General features: G+C 42.5%; 1 protein-coding gene across 1 annotated transcript; it reads left to right on the top strand.

Moving 5' to 3' along the window:
- Window positions 1-2,926: 2,926 nt before the first annotated feature.
- glis2b (GLIS family zinc finger 2b) lies at window positions 2,927-16,815 on the top strand. The gene is made up of 6 exons (XM_036147985.1): window positions 2,927-3,106; window positions 5,145-5,275; window positions 9,334-9,489; window positions 9,580-9,713; window positions 10,694-10,812; window positions 12,194-16,815. Exons 1-6 carry the CDS (start codon window positions 2,929-2,931, stop codon window positions 12,934-12,936), a joined length of 1,461 nt encoding a protein of 486 aa, XP_036003878.1. The 5' UTR covers window positions 2,927-2,928; the 3' UTR covers window positions 12,937-16,815.
- Window positions 16,816-17,985: the final 1,170 nt, after the last annotated feature.

Below are 17,985 nucleotides of genomic sequence, written 5' to 3'. Positions count from 1 at the left end.
CCCCCCAACCAGCCACCCCCTAGCTACGCGTAAGGATATGCATGTGCAAGCTGTGTCCGTCGCTCGCCGGAATGGCGAACCTGCTAACCTCCATGCCTCCCAGACACAAGGCCGTCTCATGTGGCTGCCGGCCAGCTGCTCTCAAAGCCCACCATTCACTGCGAACCGCGGCCTGTGGGAGCCTGTGTCAGCGTTTGTGCGAAGGAGAGAGGATGAGTTTGTGAAAATTATGGTCCGATTAATTACTTGTGTGCATGTGTGTATCGACGTGAATGGGCGTGCTCGAGTGCCTGTCTTAGGTGTGTGTATTGAGATGTCGGGCTGTTTGTTGCTGTGTTGTGAGGAGGCAAAGCGCTTTTTTGAGGAGATGTGTCCATGTTTGTTTGGCGAGTCGGAGCAGTGAACCCTAAAGCACTGCCCTCTGGGGAGGTTTGGCTTTAAATCTGCATCGCAGAAGTGGTACGGCCTAGATCAGTTATGCAGCAAACTTTGGATGTCGAACAACAGAAATCGGCTGTTGATTTAAATTTGTGTAAATTTGTGCCCTAAATCGTGGGATTTATTCATATGTGAAATATGAAGTCATATTTAATTAAGTAAACGGCTCCTCCAGAGAGCCGTGCAAAAGTCGACACGCATCTTGCTCTACTAACTATGACTGAATATTGATTTTCTCTGCTGACTGTTTATTCACAGTACCAATTTGTTTACATATACATTTGCAATACCGTACTTTAACTGTAATATGCAATTACCTTCCACTGCACTTTAATTTAAACAGCGTCTGTCCAAACTTTATTTATTCATTTTATAGTAAAAGCTATCTGTATATCATGCTCACAATTCTGCCTATAGTAATAGCCACCTGTACATATATTCATAGTACATGTAAACTGTTATAATAACAATCATCTGTATATTATGCTATTGTACATATATGTAAAACTCTGTTCATAGTAATATCCACCTGTATATTATATTCAGTACACATCCAGCTGTAAATTTAGTTCACAATACTAGTTATCTATATATTATACTCATAGGACAAATCTATCAGTAAAATTGTGTTTATAATAGTATTCATCTCTATATTTATTCAGTAAAAATCCATGTCCTGCACTTATGGAACCATTGTTTATCCTGCACTTGCTGCTATTGCACTTCTGGTTAGACCTAAACTGCATTTCGTTGCCTTGTACCTGTACCTGTGTAATGACAATAAAGTTGAATCTAATCTAATCTAATCTAATCTAATCTAATCTAATCTAATCTAATGCCTCTTCACATGTTCACATTTTTTAAATTTTAACACCACAAACTTCACAGTATTTTCTTGGAGTTTTACATAGACCAACCCAAAGCAGAAGAAAACATTTCTTTTAATTTGTTTCAGATCAATACTGAAAATGTTCGGCACATTTGCCTTCATTTATGCATTTTCACATTTGTTTGCGTTTATATTGAGCCCCCCTGATACAGGACACTTTACAGAACCACCAATTCTTTTTGGGATACGTCTCTTTCTTCACACATCTAAATACTGAGTTTTTTGTTTTTTTTACCATTTCTTCTTCTCAAAATAGCTAAAGCTCAGTCAGATTTGACGGTCCTGCCACAGACTATCACCTGAGTTTAGGTCTGGACTTTGACTGGACCAGTCCCACAAATACATTGACTTTAATTTAAACGGTGCTATTGTAGCTCTGGTTATATGTTTAGGGTTGTTTCCTGCTGGAAGACGAACCTCTGCCTGGGTCTTAATTATTTTGCAGGTGTCTTCTAGGTGGAGGTGGCTGCATCACGTTGTGGGGTTGCTTCTCTTCAACAGAGTAAGGGAAGCTGGTCAGAGTTGATTGGAGGATGGTGGGAGCTGTAGAAAAGCTGCCACCGACATGATTCCCTTGTTTTATATTTTGGCCAGAAAGTTCAATCTGATCTGAGTTCCCTTTTCCACATGTTGGCTTTGTCCCCTGTCATCAATAATCCGAGTAAAACACATTGAAGATTGTAGTTGTCAAATGACAAAATGTGAAAAAGCACAAATTAACGTTAGCCAGGAGGTCTGAATGTCCTGTGGGTGAGGAAGTGGACAATTAGAGTCCCAAATAACAGCGAGGCCTAGGGCTGGGGTCCAGAGGTCAGTGTGTTTAGAGCAGGGAGAAGGTAAACTGAGCGGGTACAGCTGGAGCCGAAGGCCCGCGGCGCTGGAGACGGGTCTCAAAGGTCCGCTGAGTTTGAAGGTGCACACGCTGGGGGTGGGTGGGATGGGTTATGTCGGTGGATGCGACAGGGTGTAAAGGCCAGCGACTGGCGAAAGGGTGAGGTGAAAAAGGCCCAGCAGAGAGGGAGGGGTGGGAGCGACCATCTGGATCGGATTGTAGAAATTCCTCAGGAGGCGTGTGTGAGCAAAGGTCAGGATGGAAAACGAGAAGGGAGTCACTGAGCTCCCATCGTGTGTACGTGTGTTTATTTTTCCTTTGGCTCGGTCAGTGTTTCAGCTCGTGATTGTGGCCGGTTCGCCATTGTTGGAGAGTGCTGCCTGCCCAGTGGGGTTGTGGAATGTGAGATGATTTTTTTAAACAAAGCTCGTGTGGGAAAAGTTGCAGGTGTGAGAACCTTCCCTCTGCAGTCTGACGGCCGTCCTCCTGGACTGTTGCGTTCGTTTGCATGCGTGGTTCCTGACAGCCAGAATGTGCGATTCTGTCATCAATTACTGGGAGAGATTTGGAAATTTGGCTTCAAAGGGTCTTAAAAGGTAAAGATGAAAGGTGTCTAGCGCCTTGCAAAAGCATTCATTCACCTTCATATTACGGCAAACCTCCCAAAGCAGCACATAAGTGAATGATTTTATTTTTTCTTCCATCTGTAAATCGAAAATTTTAAGTACGCGAGTCTGACTCTTTTCCTCTGTCGCTGTTTTTTGCAGCCATGCTGTCGCTGGACGAGCCCCTGGACCTAAAACTCCCCCGGCGGGCGATCGGGAAGGACAGGGGAGCCCGTTCGCCTCTCCTCTCGCCGCTGCACCCTAAGCAGGTTCGCCAGCTGCACATGACGGATGACGGGACGGCGGTCATAGAGCCCGCCTCGCCTGCATCTCCACACTCAGGTAGGCGGTAACAAGGCGAGACCGTAAGCGGACGCTCTAATGATTCTGCTGGCCTGTTTATGAGCCACTCAAACACAAAACTGAGGCGAATAACTAGCAGCGGGTAAAAGTTTAAATGTATGCTTGTTTGTTCGAAATCTAAGGCAATTCGCTCTGGCAGTAATAGATACATGAACATATATGGATAGACTTTCCCCTAAATCCACGCATAATAGCCTAATTGAGGACAAAGTGCATCCATGCACTGCAAAAAGAGAACTAAAAATAAGTAAAATTTTCTTGAAATTAATGTATTTCAACCTGGATTTGAGCAGGTAAATAAGATTATCTGTCAATGGAATGAGTATTTTTAACCCCTGAAATAAGATAATTAGATATACTGCACTTGAAATTAGATGATGGAGATGAATTGTTCCTATTTTAAGTGTAAAAATCTTATTCCATTGGCAAATAATCTTATTTACCTGCCCAAATCAAAGAAAAATACTCTCATTTCAAGAAATATTTTCTTATTTTTAGCTCTATTTTTGCAGTGTGCAGAGAGCCGTTCGCTTGCAGTGGGAAATATGAGCTCCTCCGGCTCAAACTCTGGACCCGTTTGACAAGAGAAGAACATGGTGGTTGAAAGGTCTGTCTCTGACTTGCTCTCATGTCACCAAAGAATCACAAATAAACACGAATGACACGCTCAGCTGGACAAAGCAAAGATAAAGTAGAGACAGGGTAATAATGTTGTTCGACCCGCAGTGGGACCCGGCCCGTTTTACCCTTATTCGGCGACCACCACTTAGAGACTACTTCAGACGTAAAACTCTGGAGAGTATATTTCAGATTATTTAATCTACTACAGTCAGAGAAATGGTTACAGACACATCAGCGCTGATGGGGCTCCTGATCGGCAAGAAGCCCCGATCACTCATTATACAAACATTAAATAGGGATCTACACTGCAAAAAGGGAATTAAAAGTAAGTAAAATATTCTTGAAATTAGTGTATTTGTCCTTGATTTGAGCTGCAAGTTTGAATGATCTGCCAATGGAATAAGATTTTTGCACTTGAAATCGGAACATCTCATCTCCATCATCTTATTTCAAGTGCATTATATCTAATTATCTTATTTTAGGGATCAAAATACTCATTCCATTGGCAGATGATAATATTTACCTGCTCATATCAAGAACAAATAGACTAATTTCAAGACAATTTTACTAATTTTCAGTTCGTTTTTGTAGTGTAGGTACACGCCCATGCAAGGGCTGTATGCTTCCTCACTGTGTCATCTGTAGAGATAATGTGTCACCTCCAGGGGCGTTATCTGATAGATTAGTGGCAATCTGTGTGTCGGTGCTATCTAAATGTGCCATACAGCTCCCGGTCAAGCTGTCCACCCCACCGATCCAAGGATATCCTTACAATGTTTTTATGATGTGGATTTTACGTACAGCACTTTGGTCACATCGGGCTGTATAAATAAAAGCTGATTGACTGATTAATAACAGAATTTAAAATGTTGGGGGGAAAAAACTATCTAGAGGAGCTAAAATTGCAGAATGTGACCTCTCTTTATTCTTGTCAGGGTTTCCAAATGTTTGAGAATTACAATAGGCCATCATAAAAGTTTTATTTTTTTTTATTTTTAGCATTGTGCTGCAACCCTAAAATTTGCAGAAAAAAAAACCCCGAACTAGATTCTAGTGAGTAAGAATGACTTAAAAGCTCCGAGGGTGATTTCTTCTGAAACATGTGAAAGTTACAATTAACTCAGTTTAACAGGAAACGCTTTGTGCTGTTTCTGAGCCACAGTGACCCCTGAATCCTCCCTGAAACCATCCAGAAAATTTCACTGCACATGGTCAAAACCTTTTTTTTTCCTTCTTCTATTTAACAAAGTGAAAATTGTATAAAGGGCTTAGTCTGTAGATGGTGGTCCTGGACAATCTACTGGTTTCCAAAATAAAAAGTCTCCCTTTGAGTCCAGTGTCCCTGGAACGGATACCTCAACAGTGAGATCACTGCAACGTGAACATGTTTTCTCAGGTGTGCAGGTGGTTCCTCATGACCGGACCGACACCCCCACCCCGCCTGCTGTGGACCTGAGCATGTCTCCATCCTCCCGACACACCCCCAGCTCTCCAGAAATGAGCAACGGCAGTTACGTCCCCTCAGGCGTGAGTATGACAGCCGAGATCCTGCAAACCCCCCCCCACTGTGGTTATACCCAGATATCTTGGTTCCTCGCAAAAGTATTCAGACCTCTCAAGCAAAACCACAAACGGCAAGCTTTCAACATCTAACAATACTGTTCAGCCCATTATCCAAAAAAAATAAAAAAATAATGGAGAGTGTGGCACAGGTGCAAACCTGCCGATCTGTCAGGCCGGGTAAGGAGAGCATTTTATCAGAGGAGCAGAAAAGAGACTTTTGTTAACTCTGGAGAAGCTGCAGAAATCCTTAGCTCAGGTGGGAAACCAATAATTAAATCTATTAATTTAATCATGCACTTCACAAATCTGGTCTTAATGGAAGTGTGGCAAGAAGAAAGCCAGTGTTGGAAAAACAAAAACATAAGAGGTCCTGATGCAGTTTGCCAAACTTGAGGAGGAAGGTAGTCTGGTCAGATGGTGCCACAGTGTTACTTTTTGACCCACGTGGATGTACTGTGTGTTGAAAATGAACAAGGCACACTATTTCCAAAGTGAAGCGTGGTGGTGGCAGCATCATGCTGCGGGGATGCTTTTGTTCAGCAGAGTCGAGGGGGAGAAATAGGACTCTAAACACAAGGCGATACTGGAAGGAAATTTAGCAGCCATTCACGTCAAACCATATCTATAGGTTAGAAGCCCATATCCCTAAATCTAATTGATAATCTGTGGCAAGAATTGACAATTGGTGAATACACTCACCGGCCACTTTATTAGGTACACCTGTCCAACTGCTCGTTAACATTTAATTTCTAAGCAGCCAATCACATGGCAGCAACTCAGTGCATTTAGGCATGTAGACATGGTCAAGAGAATCTCCTGCAGTTCAAACCGAGCATCAGTATGGGGAAGAAAGGTGATTTGAGTGACTTTGAACGTGGCATGATTGTTGGTGCCAGAAGGGCTGGTCTGAGTATTTCAGAAACTGCTAATCTACTGGGATTTTCACGCACAACCATCTCTAGGGTTTACAGAGAATGGTCTGAAAAAGAAAAAACATCCAGTGAGCGGCAGTTCTGTGGGCGGAAATGCCTTGTTGATGCCAGAGGTCAGAGGAGAATGGCCAGACTGGTTCGAGCTGATAGAAGGGCAACAGTGACTCAAATAACCACCCGTTACAACCAAGGTGGGCAGAAGAGCACCTCTGAACGCACAGTACGTTGAACTTTGAGGGAGATGGGCTACAGCAGCAGAAGACCACATCGGGTGCCACTCCTTTCAGCTAAGAACAGGAAACTGAGGCTACAATTTGCACAAGCTCATCGAAATTGGACAATAGAAGATTGGAAAAACGTTGCCTGGTCTGATGAGTCTCGATTTCTGCTGCGACAGTCGAATGGTAGGGTCAGAATTTGGCGTCTACAACATGAAAGCATGGATCCATCCTGCCTTGTATCAACAGTTCAGGCTGGTGGTGGTGGTGTCATGGTGTGGGGAATATTTTCTTGGCACTCTTTGGGCCCCTTGGCACCAATTGAGCATCGTTGCAACGCCACACCCTACCTGAGTATTGTTGCTGACCATGTCCATCCCTTTATGACCACAATGTACCCAACCCATGATGGCTACTTTCAGCAGGATAATGTGCCATGTCATAAAGCTGGAATCATCTCAGACTGGTTTCTTGAACATGACAATGAGTTCGCTGTACTCAAATGGCCTCCACAGTCACCAGATCTCAATCCAATAGAGCATCTTTGGGATGTGGTGGAACGGGAGATTTGCATCATGGATGTGCAGCCGACAAATCTGCGGCAACTGTGTGATGCCATCATGTCAATATGGACCAAACTCCCTGAGGAATGCTTCCAGCACCTTGTTGAATCTATGCCACGAAGAATTGAGGCAGTTCTGAAGGCAAATGGGGGTCCAACCCGTTACTAGCTTGGGGTACCTAATAAAGTGGCTGGTGAGTGTAGATCTTCTCCATCCAGTCTGAATGAGCTTGAGTTATTTTGCATAAGAGAATGCGCAAAACTTTCAATCAGTAGATTTGGAAAACTTAGTATTTTATGTTTGTCTATCATGTTAAATCCGAATAAAATACACTGAATGGTTTCAACATGACAAGGTGTGGGAAAGTCCAAGGGGTATTGATGTTGCACATTTTTTCAGAACACCACACGCCAATCCGTACTCCAAAGTGTTACCCTCTCCATAATAGCCTGACTCGAAGCGTTTGGGTCATTGAATCAGGAGCGACATCAAGTTGTGTCATACTGCGTTACATGCAGTCACAAGGAAATTTAATTATGCAACGTTAGGGAGGCCCCTGTCCGTGAGAGGGGAAAGGGAAGCTCTTATCAAACCCGACTTGTGTCCCCAACAAATGCCTTTGTGTGCGCAACATTCGGTCAGGGGCCCCGCTGGCATAGTGTGTGTGTGTGTGTGTGTGTGTGTGTATAATCAGATTTAAGGCAAAACTACAGCCACGCAGACCTCATGTCGCCTAATTCAATTTCAGGGCAATTGAATTGAGACACACTTGCTAAGGCGGTTAAGTGCCCCTCTGTGCTTTAACTAACCCCCTGAGTTCACCTCTCCACCCTTATTCTCAGATAAGCCGCCATCACTTTCTCCTTCTGTTTCTCACACTCTTACCATGCTGTAAACCCTCACACCCTCCTCACTGCATATGTGTGTGCATTTCCAAGATTTTTTTTTTTTTTTTATACATTTCATAGAGATCTTTAGCTAGGTTTTGCTCTGTGTGTGTTTCTGTGTCGTTAAGTCTGTGTATTAGCTCTCCTAGCCCCAGAGGAGGCTAGGTGAATCTCTTTGCTCTCCTGCACAGGTTGGGGATTCAGTGGAGGTTTTGTAGCGGGGCACTACTTGAAGGAAAAAGCAGTGGATTATTTTATTTTTTACTGTCTGTCGGTCAAGCCATCAGTATATGTTACTCAGGTCATGGTAGTGCCCTCAAAATCAGTGCTTTACTCCTGATATGAAAAAAAAAAAAAAAAACGTTGATAAAATTCATCTTAAGTTTCAAAATCTCAAAATGACAATCTTAGAAAAACCTACTTTTTTTTAAATTTACAACATCACAAGTAGCACACTTACCCTGCAATACATAATTAATACTTTGTGCAACTCTCATTACATGACAGTTTTTAGTCCTCTTCTTTTCTAGAGCATTTCACAAAGTAGCAGAAACCTTTAACCAGTCCTCTTTGCATAAACTCTCTACATTTCCCAGAGCCTCGGTTCTTTTGTGTTCATTTGGGTTCCACGTGTTAAAACAGTTGCACAGAGACTTTTGGAGGAGACACAGCCCTCAGTATCACAGAACCTCCCCTGTACGTATGAGTGGGAATCAGCCTTCATACAACACCAAACACTTTTGAAGTTTTGTTGTAGAAAAGTTCCATCTTACATGCAGTTCCGGTTGAAGCCATTGCAGATTTTGTAACTTACACACACACACACAAAAAAAAGATTTAGGTTGACTGCAAATTTTGTGACGTTTGTAATGGTAGGACAGAAGAAACTCAAAGCTTGTAGAAAGCATCTAATGGTTGTTATGGAGATTCGGTGACCCCCAGTATTCCACTTTTTGCTGTTTCTATTTATTATTTTTAATTCCTTTAACATTTTCCTGATTGCGATGGTGGAGCAGACTGTGGTCCTCATCCAGCTTCGTTTGTAAAAGCTCCAGTTATTTAGACTTTGAAATATTGCTTCAGATTTGGACTACTTTAGGCAAGGATTCATGTTCTTGTAGATCGACACACATCTCCTTTACTCATATGACTAGTTTTGGTACTTATGTACTAGGTAAACAGGAAATCCTTTATAAAGTTTCTAGACACTCAGCTTAAAAAACGTAATCATTGATTTTTAATTTTTGGTTATATAGTTATTTAAATTAACTGTTAGTGGTGTGGATAAATGTGGTACAGCTAGTTTTGTTAAGAACTGTTATTTTTTTAAGATGGGATTTCCATAAAAAAAAATGGTCGTTTGTGCGTGTTTTCAGTTTGATCAGCTCTTCTCTCTCTTTTTTCTTTTTTACTGTTTACCAGAACTCTCACCTCTCGCAGGCGTTTCAATTCTTCGTGCCAATCGGTCCCGGCGCGGGACTTCACCTGCCGTCCTCCATGTTCATTGGCCAAACGAGCGACAAGAGGGCTTCTCCTGACCTTTCAGCAGACGAACAGCTGGCATGTCGCTGGAAAAAGGTAGGAAAAAAATTAGGGTTAAAGCTTGACATCGAGACAGCTTCATCGCCATCATCAAACGTTTTAAATCAAACGACTTCCCTCCTTTAGTGCCACCTGCTATTTGACTCCCTACAAGACCTAGTGGACCATGTCAACGACTTCCACGTGAAACCTGAGAAGGATTCTGGGTACTGCTGCCACTGGGAGGGCTGTGCTCGGAAAGGAAGAGGGTTTAATGCCAGGTGAGGAAATCTTTTTTTTGGGTATACAGGACTGTCTCAGAAAATTAGAATATTGTGATAAAGTTCTTTATTTTCTGTAATGCAATTAAAAAACATGAAATGTCATACATTCTGGATTCATTACAAATCAACTGAAATATCGCAAGCCTTTTATTGTTTTAATATCGCTGATTATGGCTTACAGCTTAAGAAACCCAAATATCCTATCTCAAAATATTCGAATATCGTGAAAAAGTATACTAGTAGGCTATTCAACTAATCACTTGAATCGTCTAATTAACTCGAAACACTGCAGGGTTTCCTGAGCCTTGAAAAACACTCAGCTTGGTTCAGTAAACTAAATCACAAGTATGGTAGTGGTTAAGAGACGACATAAGATTCTCACAGTAACTGGTGTACTGACCATGGCATTACTGTCCTTGATTGGCCTGCCAATTCCCCTGACCTGAACCCCATAGAGAATTTGTGGGGTATTGTGAAGAAGAAGCTGAAAGACACCAGAGCCAACAATGCAAATGAGCTAAAGGCCGCTATTGAAGCATCCTGGGCATCCATAACACCTCAGCAATGCCACAGGCTGATTGCCTCCATGCCACGCTGCATTGATGCAGTAATCTGTGCAAAATGATTCCCAACCAAGTACTGAGTGCATTAATGGACATTTTCAAATGTTTGATTTTGTTTTTCTGTTATTATTATTTTTTTACTTGGTCTGAGGAAATATTCTAATATTTTGAGATTTTTGAGTTTTCTTCAGCTGTACGCCATAATCAGCGATATTAAAACAATAAAAGGCTTGCGATATTTCAGTTGATTTGTAATGAATCCAGAATGTATGACATTTCATGTTTTTTTAATTGCATTACAGAAAATAAAGAACTTTATCACAATATTAAAATTTTCTGAGACAGTCCTGTATATGGAGATATCAGATATTCTGAACTAGAACACAATTTCTTGTGTTTCCTCCTTGTCTGTAGGTACAAAATGCTCATCCACATACGCACTCACACCAATGAGAAGCCACACCGCTGTCCCACCTGCAACAAGAGCTTCTCACGCCTGGAGAACCTCAAGATACACAACCGCTCACATACAGGTCTGTGTTTGGCTCCCGACAAGCAACAAAACCAAAAGAAATCCCCTGAGGACCAAAGCATTGCTATACAGCTAAAGGGCATATATATATATTTTTTTTTTACAACTTTTCCTTTTCAGTTGTATTTAGGCGTGTAGCTCACATAAATTGCTTCCCTGCCCAAAGCTGAGAGCTACGTAAAACAGTTTAAAAGAAAGAAAAGTGGGAGCAAAGTGGTGGAAAACGGCCAAAAGCTGCTGAACTTTGATCAAAGTTCATATGCAACACCGCGTTTGGGCATCAATACACAACAACAATAATGGCAAACTAAGACAGTAGTGAAAGCAAAATCTCCAGCTCCAATGGGAGTTAACACAGCAAAGATTTGTACCCTGGTTTATTTGAGTGCCCAGGCATTTAAAAGCACTCTGTGGGAAGCCCAACCTACCTGTAAAACTTTATAGCAAAGGGAATACCAGGTGAACATCTGGATATCTGGACACAGCAGCCTTTGGTTTGGTTTAAGACAATGATCCGTGGACATCAAGAGATGTGTTGTACTTAGAGAGAACATATATAAAGTAAAAACAACGGTAAAACAATTAACTTTCCTTACTTGAGAAACTTCATGTCAGTCACTTTTAAGAACCATTTCCCTGCATATTTTAGATGTTGCCCTGGTTCAACACACCTGAATCAAATGAATGGTTTACTGGCGAGGCTTTGCAGAGCTAGGTGACGTGCTGTGGAGGTAATTCATCCATTTGAGTCAGCTGTGTCGAAGCATGCACCAATCTAAAACCTGGAAATGCTCACGTTAGACCTTACCACCATGGTCTGGCTGTTAACTCACTGCCAAACTACCCGTAGCAGTCACAGCATGATCTGTGCTGCGCCGTTCTTGGTTTATTGCTTCGTCTTAAGCCGACGTTCCAGTTGTTTCATAAACCTGGAGCTAAAAAAATAAATAATCCACCCCCCTCACCATTTTGGTTCTGCAAATCACCCCCTACTTCTCTTGCATCAAGGATCTTTGTGTAAAGCAAAAGTGCTCACTACATCCTTTTTTGTGTTGCAAATGAGCAGAAGGACATCCATTCAGCACATTCCTGTTAGAAATATATTATTTTGGTTACAACAATAAGCAGTGGCACGCTGCAGATGACAAATCATCAATCCATGTATGGTTGTGCCTTTCGTTATAGAGAAGCAAGGGCTCCTAAGGCTCTTTCTGCGTCAGAAAAGTTGTTTATTCATTTTTCCCACTTAGAGATTTGGGATTTCAGGGTCTAAAATGTAGTTATATTTACCCTTCATAACAAAGGTGTGAAAAAAACACGTTTTTATTTAATGTATTATTTAGAATTTATCTGGACTCTCATTAAATCTCTCCTCCCTGCAGGTGAAAAGCCCTACATATGTCCTTATGAGGGCTGCAACAAACGCTACTCCAACTCCAGCGACCGGTTCAAGCACACGCGCACACATTACGTAGACAAGCCCTACTACTGCAAGATGGTAGGCTGCCTGAAGCGCTACACAGATCCCAGTTCGCTGCGGAAGCACATCAAAGCACATGGCCACTTTGTGGCTCAGGAGCAGGGCTCCCCGGGTGGGGTGGGGTCCCTGCTGAAGGGAAGTCAGAGTGGGGGGCCGGCCGGCGATGGCAGCAAGGATTCAGAATTGCCTTTTGTCAGTGGAGCTCACATCATCATCCCCGGAGCTGCTGCCGCTCTTTTGGGAAGTCACGCCTTGCAGGGCGTTGGTGGGGCCCTTCCCTTGTCCCCTCTCAGCCCGAGGCCCCTGGACCTCACCACGCTGGGGAGCCCCAATTCTTCTCCAGCCAGCCTAGGAGGCACATCCATCTTATCCTTTAACAACTCCCCTCTGGGCCTGGCCAAGGCTCCTTTACTCTCCCCGGGCTTCCCTTCCTCGGCTCTCGGCCTGCCCATGGTTCCGGTGCTGGGCCCCGCTTCGGAGCGCAGGCCCCAGAGCCACCAGGCAAAGAGAGGCAGAGGAGAGAGAGCAGAGGACGAGGTGCCCGGAAGGGTCCTAAACCTCTCCACAGGTGCGTCTCACGATCCCCTGTCCTGGGTGGTCATCCCCCCAGGCGCTGTGGTGCTGAAGCCAGCTGTGGTTAACTGACACAAACACACACATTCCAGAAGAGCTCAGGGGGTTGATACCATAGCAAGGGTATGGGATGTCAAAAGGGGACAGGGATTGGCTTGAACAATCAATTCCAGGCAATGCATTAAACGTAGGAGGTTGGAAAAAGAGACTTATCAAAGCAAACACATCACCTCGCAGAATTTTCAAGAACACAACGCAAGCCTCTTGTATTGTTGGAGAACTAAGCTTGAGGCCCAAGATCTGGGTTCAGGAATATATACGGTCCTGGATTTGTATAACAAGGCCTTATGACGAGGCTCCTCTTCGCTTTCTTGTTTTATACTTTACTCATTCCTACATGTTCTGTAGACAGGGACCGTAAACGTTGACAGTCTCACTGCTCTGTGTTTTAACAAAATTCCCTTCCTCATCACTGAGTATTTATACGACTGTGCTTTGACCGAGTGCCTCCAGCTTAGTGCTGAGATACAGTGCCTTACAAAAGTATTCACACACCTTGACTTTTACACACCTTGAAACATTGCAACTCCAGTGCACCGAGCAGTCGACGGTAACCTTTGTTGCAAATTAAAAACCTTTATACCCCTAAAGAAAACCCCGCGCAACCGAGTTTATCGCTGCTGTTCTCCGCACAGGTTTGTCGGAGGACATTAGTAGACAAAAAGCATCGCCAAGACCAAGAAACATGGGTCAGGGATAAAACCTGTGGAGAAGTTTAGGGCATGGTTTGGTTATAAAACAGTATCCTCCGCTTTGAACATCTTGTGGAGCACTGTTCAATTTGAATGACCCTCCAACTAAACGGATAGACCAGGTAAGGAGAGAATTAATTAGAGAAGCAACCATTAGTCCCATTATGACTCTGGAGGAGCTGCAGAGATCCATAGCTCAGGTGGGACAATCTGTTGACTAGTTCGCAGTGCACCACAAGCCACATATGGGACATAAATTTACCTTTTTTTGGCAATCCTAGAAAAAACAACAACATTTAGGGCCGCTAAAAATCTTAAGACTGGGTTCAAAGTGAAAAAAAAAGCAGATCCATGTTTTCAAATAGCCCAGTCAAAGTCTAGCCATAACTCCAACAATCAAATAAATATTCTTGATTCTTGAGAACCTGTAACAAGAGCTAAAAACTTATGTTCAAGGTAGTAAGAGACATATACCAAAAAAGCTTTGCAGCTTTAATTGCAGTAGAGAGGTTCCACAAAGAACCGACAACATTAGGGAAACAAACTCCTGGTCTGCCATGTAAGATTGAAAGTAAATACATTCAAGTTTGCGCTTTAAAAGGACAAACTTTTAAAAAGTTTAAGGGGTTTGAATGCTTGTTGCATGGCACTGTACAAACACCACAGAGGAAGCACTCGCACAGACACGCATGCACCAGAAAAGATGTTACAAATGTTGCGAACATAAAACCGACAAACTTGCCAAACAGAAAGCGAGTGAACTTATTAACGTCTCGTATTATCAAAGAAGACGTTTCCTTTTAAACAGAGCGCTTGACGGCGTCTCCGGGTTGTAGTGTTGAAACCTCAGAACTGCTGCTAAAATCTCGCCTTCTCCCGCCTCACAGACGGGGAGAGAGCACTTTCGACAATCTGTCCCCGGTTTTTTTGGGGGAGGGTGATTGAACACGAGACCAGAGCGGTCCACCAGAATGCGTGCCAGGCGTGCAGACTAAAGGGGACCAAACAGACAAATGGTGTTTAATCACACCTTGCAATGACTAACCTTCACTTCCCGCTTTTTTTTCTCTCGCAAGAAAAATTTAAGGCACTGGTGTGTCTGACCCCCTCCCCTTCTGGAGAGACATCCCAAAATCAAAAAAAAAAAAAAACAGCACTGCTCAGCTCCTGGATTGTCCGGCTGCTTTACTGTAATCCAATCAATGCGATCGGGTTCTGTAGAGAAAAAAAAGGGCACGAAACCCTACAGTCTTGTATTTTTCAAGCTAAAACGGCCCCAAAACCAGCTGTGAAAAACATGCAGTGGGCCTTTAAACACGAGATTTGCCACCAATAAGCTTTCAGCTGTGAAGGAAATACCAGGAAAGAGGGAATGTTCTCGCCGTTCCACAGCGAGGAGGTGGGATACACTCAGTGCCGCCTGCAGCTGGACTGACCAGGACGCCACACTATCCCAAACTGCCTCATCTGTGCCCGTTTGGACACGTTTGTCCAAACGGGCAACCATAGCAAGAAACAAAGAAAGAAACTTCTGGGAAACACTTCATGGTCCGATAAAGCAGCAAACATGCACTTATGACAAACTACATGTTTTTTTTAAATGTATTTAAAAGAAAATAGCTCTTATTTCAACTCCCCCACCACCACAGAATTCAGCCTTTTGTTGGGTGTTTCGTCAGACTTGTGTTACGATGTTGAAAGAGGATGGCAAGCAGGAGAGGATCCTCACAACTCAACAGACTGACAACTCTCCTCGCTCCCGTCACTCCTCCGTTCTCTTCCTTTCCCGTCTGATGATGCCCGGCTGTTTTTGAGTGTGGCTACACTTTTCAAAATCTAGGAGCCTACATTTTTAATTGGAGAGCGATGTTTTTTAAAGTTATCGACTCTCAGATGCTGTTCTGCACTCCCCGCGAAGCTCTGCTCTCACGCTCTAAAACCTCGCTCGCTTAAAAGCGCGTTCTGCTCTTGCTCGGTAGACGGATTTGATGCGTCTGCTCACCGATAAAAGGTTAACTCTCTGCATTAATGAAGGCAGTGATGTCTAAAAATGCATGTTTCATCCCTACAGAGGTGTAAGACTCAAGAGCAGAAGATATTTGTGCAGGAGCCATTAAAGCTTAGTATGAAAATATACTTGTAAGGGGCAGCAGAATACATTTGATATATTTTTGAGTGTGAAAGCGGAGTTTTAAGGTAGAGCAGTACAATATCCGCGAAAGAAGCAATCTTAACTGCTTATGCTCTTAAATTGAAAATAATGTGCTCCTATTTTTTTTTGGCAGGGTAACTCCCCCATAGCTGTTTTATTTGTCCACGGCCCTGACTTAAAGGGCAATGTATTTACCTGTTATTGGTTTATATTTCTGCCATGATGATGATGATGATGATGATTATTGTTATTATTATTTTGCAGTTGTTCAGACGAGACATTTTCTTTGTGATGTTGAAGTTGCTTGTTGTGTTCTGCCACGGCTGCTCTGCAATCAGATTTCTGCTGCCGGGGACTGAGTCTTTGAACGGGTCGAAGTCGGCGTGGGTGATTTTAATTTTATGGGTGTTTTCTCCCCGCCCCCCAGAGCTGTAGTTTCCGACCTGAGACCAGAAATTCAAAGGGATATACATAAAGACAGCGCTTTAATTCATTACAACACTGGCATATCAGAGGCTACCCCACATGTTAGGTATCTAAATCATTAAGCGAGTTTGTCATGTAGGTCACATGAACAACGGGCTGCCACATTTCTTTCTCCACATGCCATTAACAACACTTCTTATTGGGAAAAATAACTCAAATCTGTAAATGGTGAAAAATATTTGGTTTAAGAATTAAATGTTAGCACACCAGAAACTCTTATCAATAACTTTACTAACACTTAGTTGTGTTCGTTTAAACACCATTCAGGGCCTGCTAAAATTAAATATTATACAAATTAAAATGTAGTTTTTAGCCATTTAAGACATTTCCTGACTGTACAGTAATGACAATATCTAAACCAAGGTCATAAACAGGGGCTAGAGCGTAAACATGGCTATATGTAAGGAGCATTGGTGAAAATTATGTAGGAAAAACTGCTTCAAGGAGTAAATGATTTATATGCGAATCCAACAGGCTCATGATTAGTGCAATTCATTCATGGTATAAATATCTTATGTTTTGGAATAGCATTTCAAAAGAAAATGTTTAACTTTTTATTAACCCTCCTATCGTCCTCAAATATAGTAACTAATTTGGTCCTTGGGGTCAATTTGACCCCAGGGATATTTACCTCCAGAAAATGATTTACAGAATATTGTTGACCAAGTTTTTGTGACAGGCACTTTGTTTATTTGTTGAATACATAAATAACCCCTTCAAAATCAGTGAGTTGACCTTACCTCTAGCGCCACCATCAGGCCAAACCTTTAAATGAAAATGAGTTTATTTTGATTTTTTTATACAAATCTTCTCAAATTTACAGGTTTTGAGCACATTCATGACTCTCACCAAATGAACCATATTGATTAATGTTGGTGACTCCCCCTTTCCTCTCATAAACATATTTATTTACTTATTTTGATCTATTTTGTTGTAATATATTTGTTGCTAGTGCTGGTGGTTGAGGGACAACAGGAGGGTCAACACTCTCATTCTCATCAGATGAGAATTCCTCAAAATCAGGGTCCTCCTCAACACAATCCTCAGTCTCAGAGACAGTCTCCTCTAAGTCACTTTCACTGTCAAAGAGCAGCTCCAAAACCTCTTTGACAGTAAGCCTTTTTCCAGAAGACATTTTCAAAGAGAGAGTGTGCAGATTGCAGTATACTCAGAGCACAGTGAGGAATGATTTGGATAGAGGACTGTAGTGCAAGCTTATGTTTGCTCCTCCCTGATTTGGCATGAACTACCAATGGCGTTGTAGGAATAACCCGCCCTTCACAAGGCGGGAAAAATCAGTTCTACTTTGGCAGGTGTGAGTTCAGAAGGTCACACAGATCCCCAGATGTCTCAGTTCAAATGTATCAACTAAAATGTATCAACTCTGTGCCTGCAGGTGTGGTCATGTTAGGTCACTGACAAGTTTTAGCAGCTAAAACAGCTTGGGGTCAAATTGACCCCAGAGGACAACCAATGCGTGTAATATGTGTTCAGCACATTCAAAAAATAACATCACAAAAGTTTTATGCTTTACCAGTTGTCCCCATCAAATTAGGAAAAGTCATGAAATATGAAGCAAAAAAAAAAAAGTTAACTACTATTTTTTGAATGATAAACATTGAATGGGGTCAAATTGACCCCAAGGACGATAGGAGGGTTAAAATAAAAAAAGGACCAGTTTAAAAAGTAACATCCACTTGTGCAGTGATTAGCAGCTCTGGAAGAGCGCGA

Source organism: Fundulus heteroclitus, chromosome 16 (genome assembly GCF_011125445.2).
Source record: "Fundulus heteroclitus isolate FHET01 chromosome 16, MU-UCD_Fhet_4.1, whole genome shotgun sequence".
Classification (NCBI taxonomy): Eukaryota; Metazoa; Chordata; class Actinopteri; order Cyprinodontiformes; family Fundulidae; genus Fundulus; species Fundulus heteroclitus.
Note: the sequence above shows the minus strand (reverse complement) of the source record. Positions and strands in the feature narration are given on the sequence as shown.

What these genes read in the sequence shown, in the direction of transcription:
- glis2b (XM_036147985.1), top strand. Translation starts at nt 2,929, where the DNA reads ATGCTGTCGCTGGACGAGCCCCTGGACCTAAAACTCCCCCGGCGGGCG. An exon ending in GCAGTTACGTCCCCTCAGGC is followed by an intron (nt 5,276 to 9,333) that starts GTGAGTATGACA and finishes ACTGTTTACCAG; the next exon opens with AACTCTCACCTCTCGCAGGC. An exon ending in TGGCATGTCGCTGGAAAAAG is followed by an intron (nt 9,490 to 9,579) that starts GTAGGAAAAAAA and finishes TCCCTCCTTTAG; the next exon opens with TGCCACCTGCTATTTGACTC.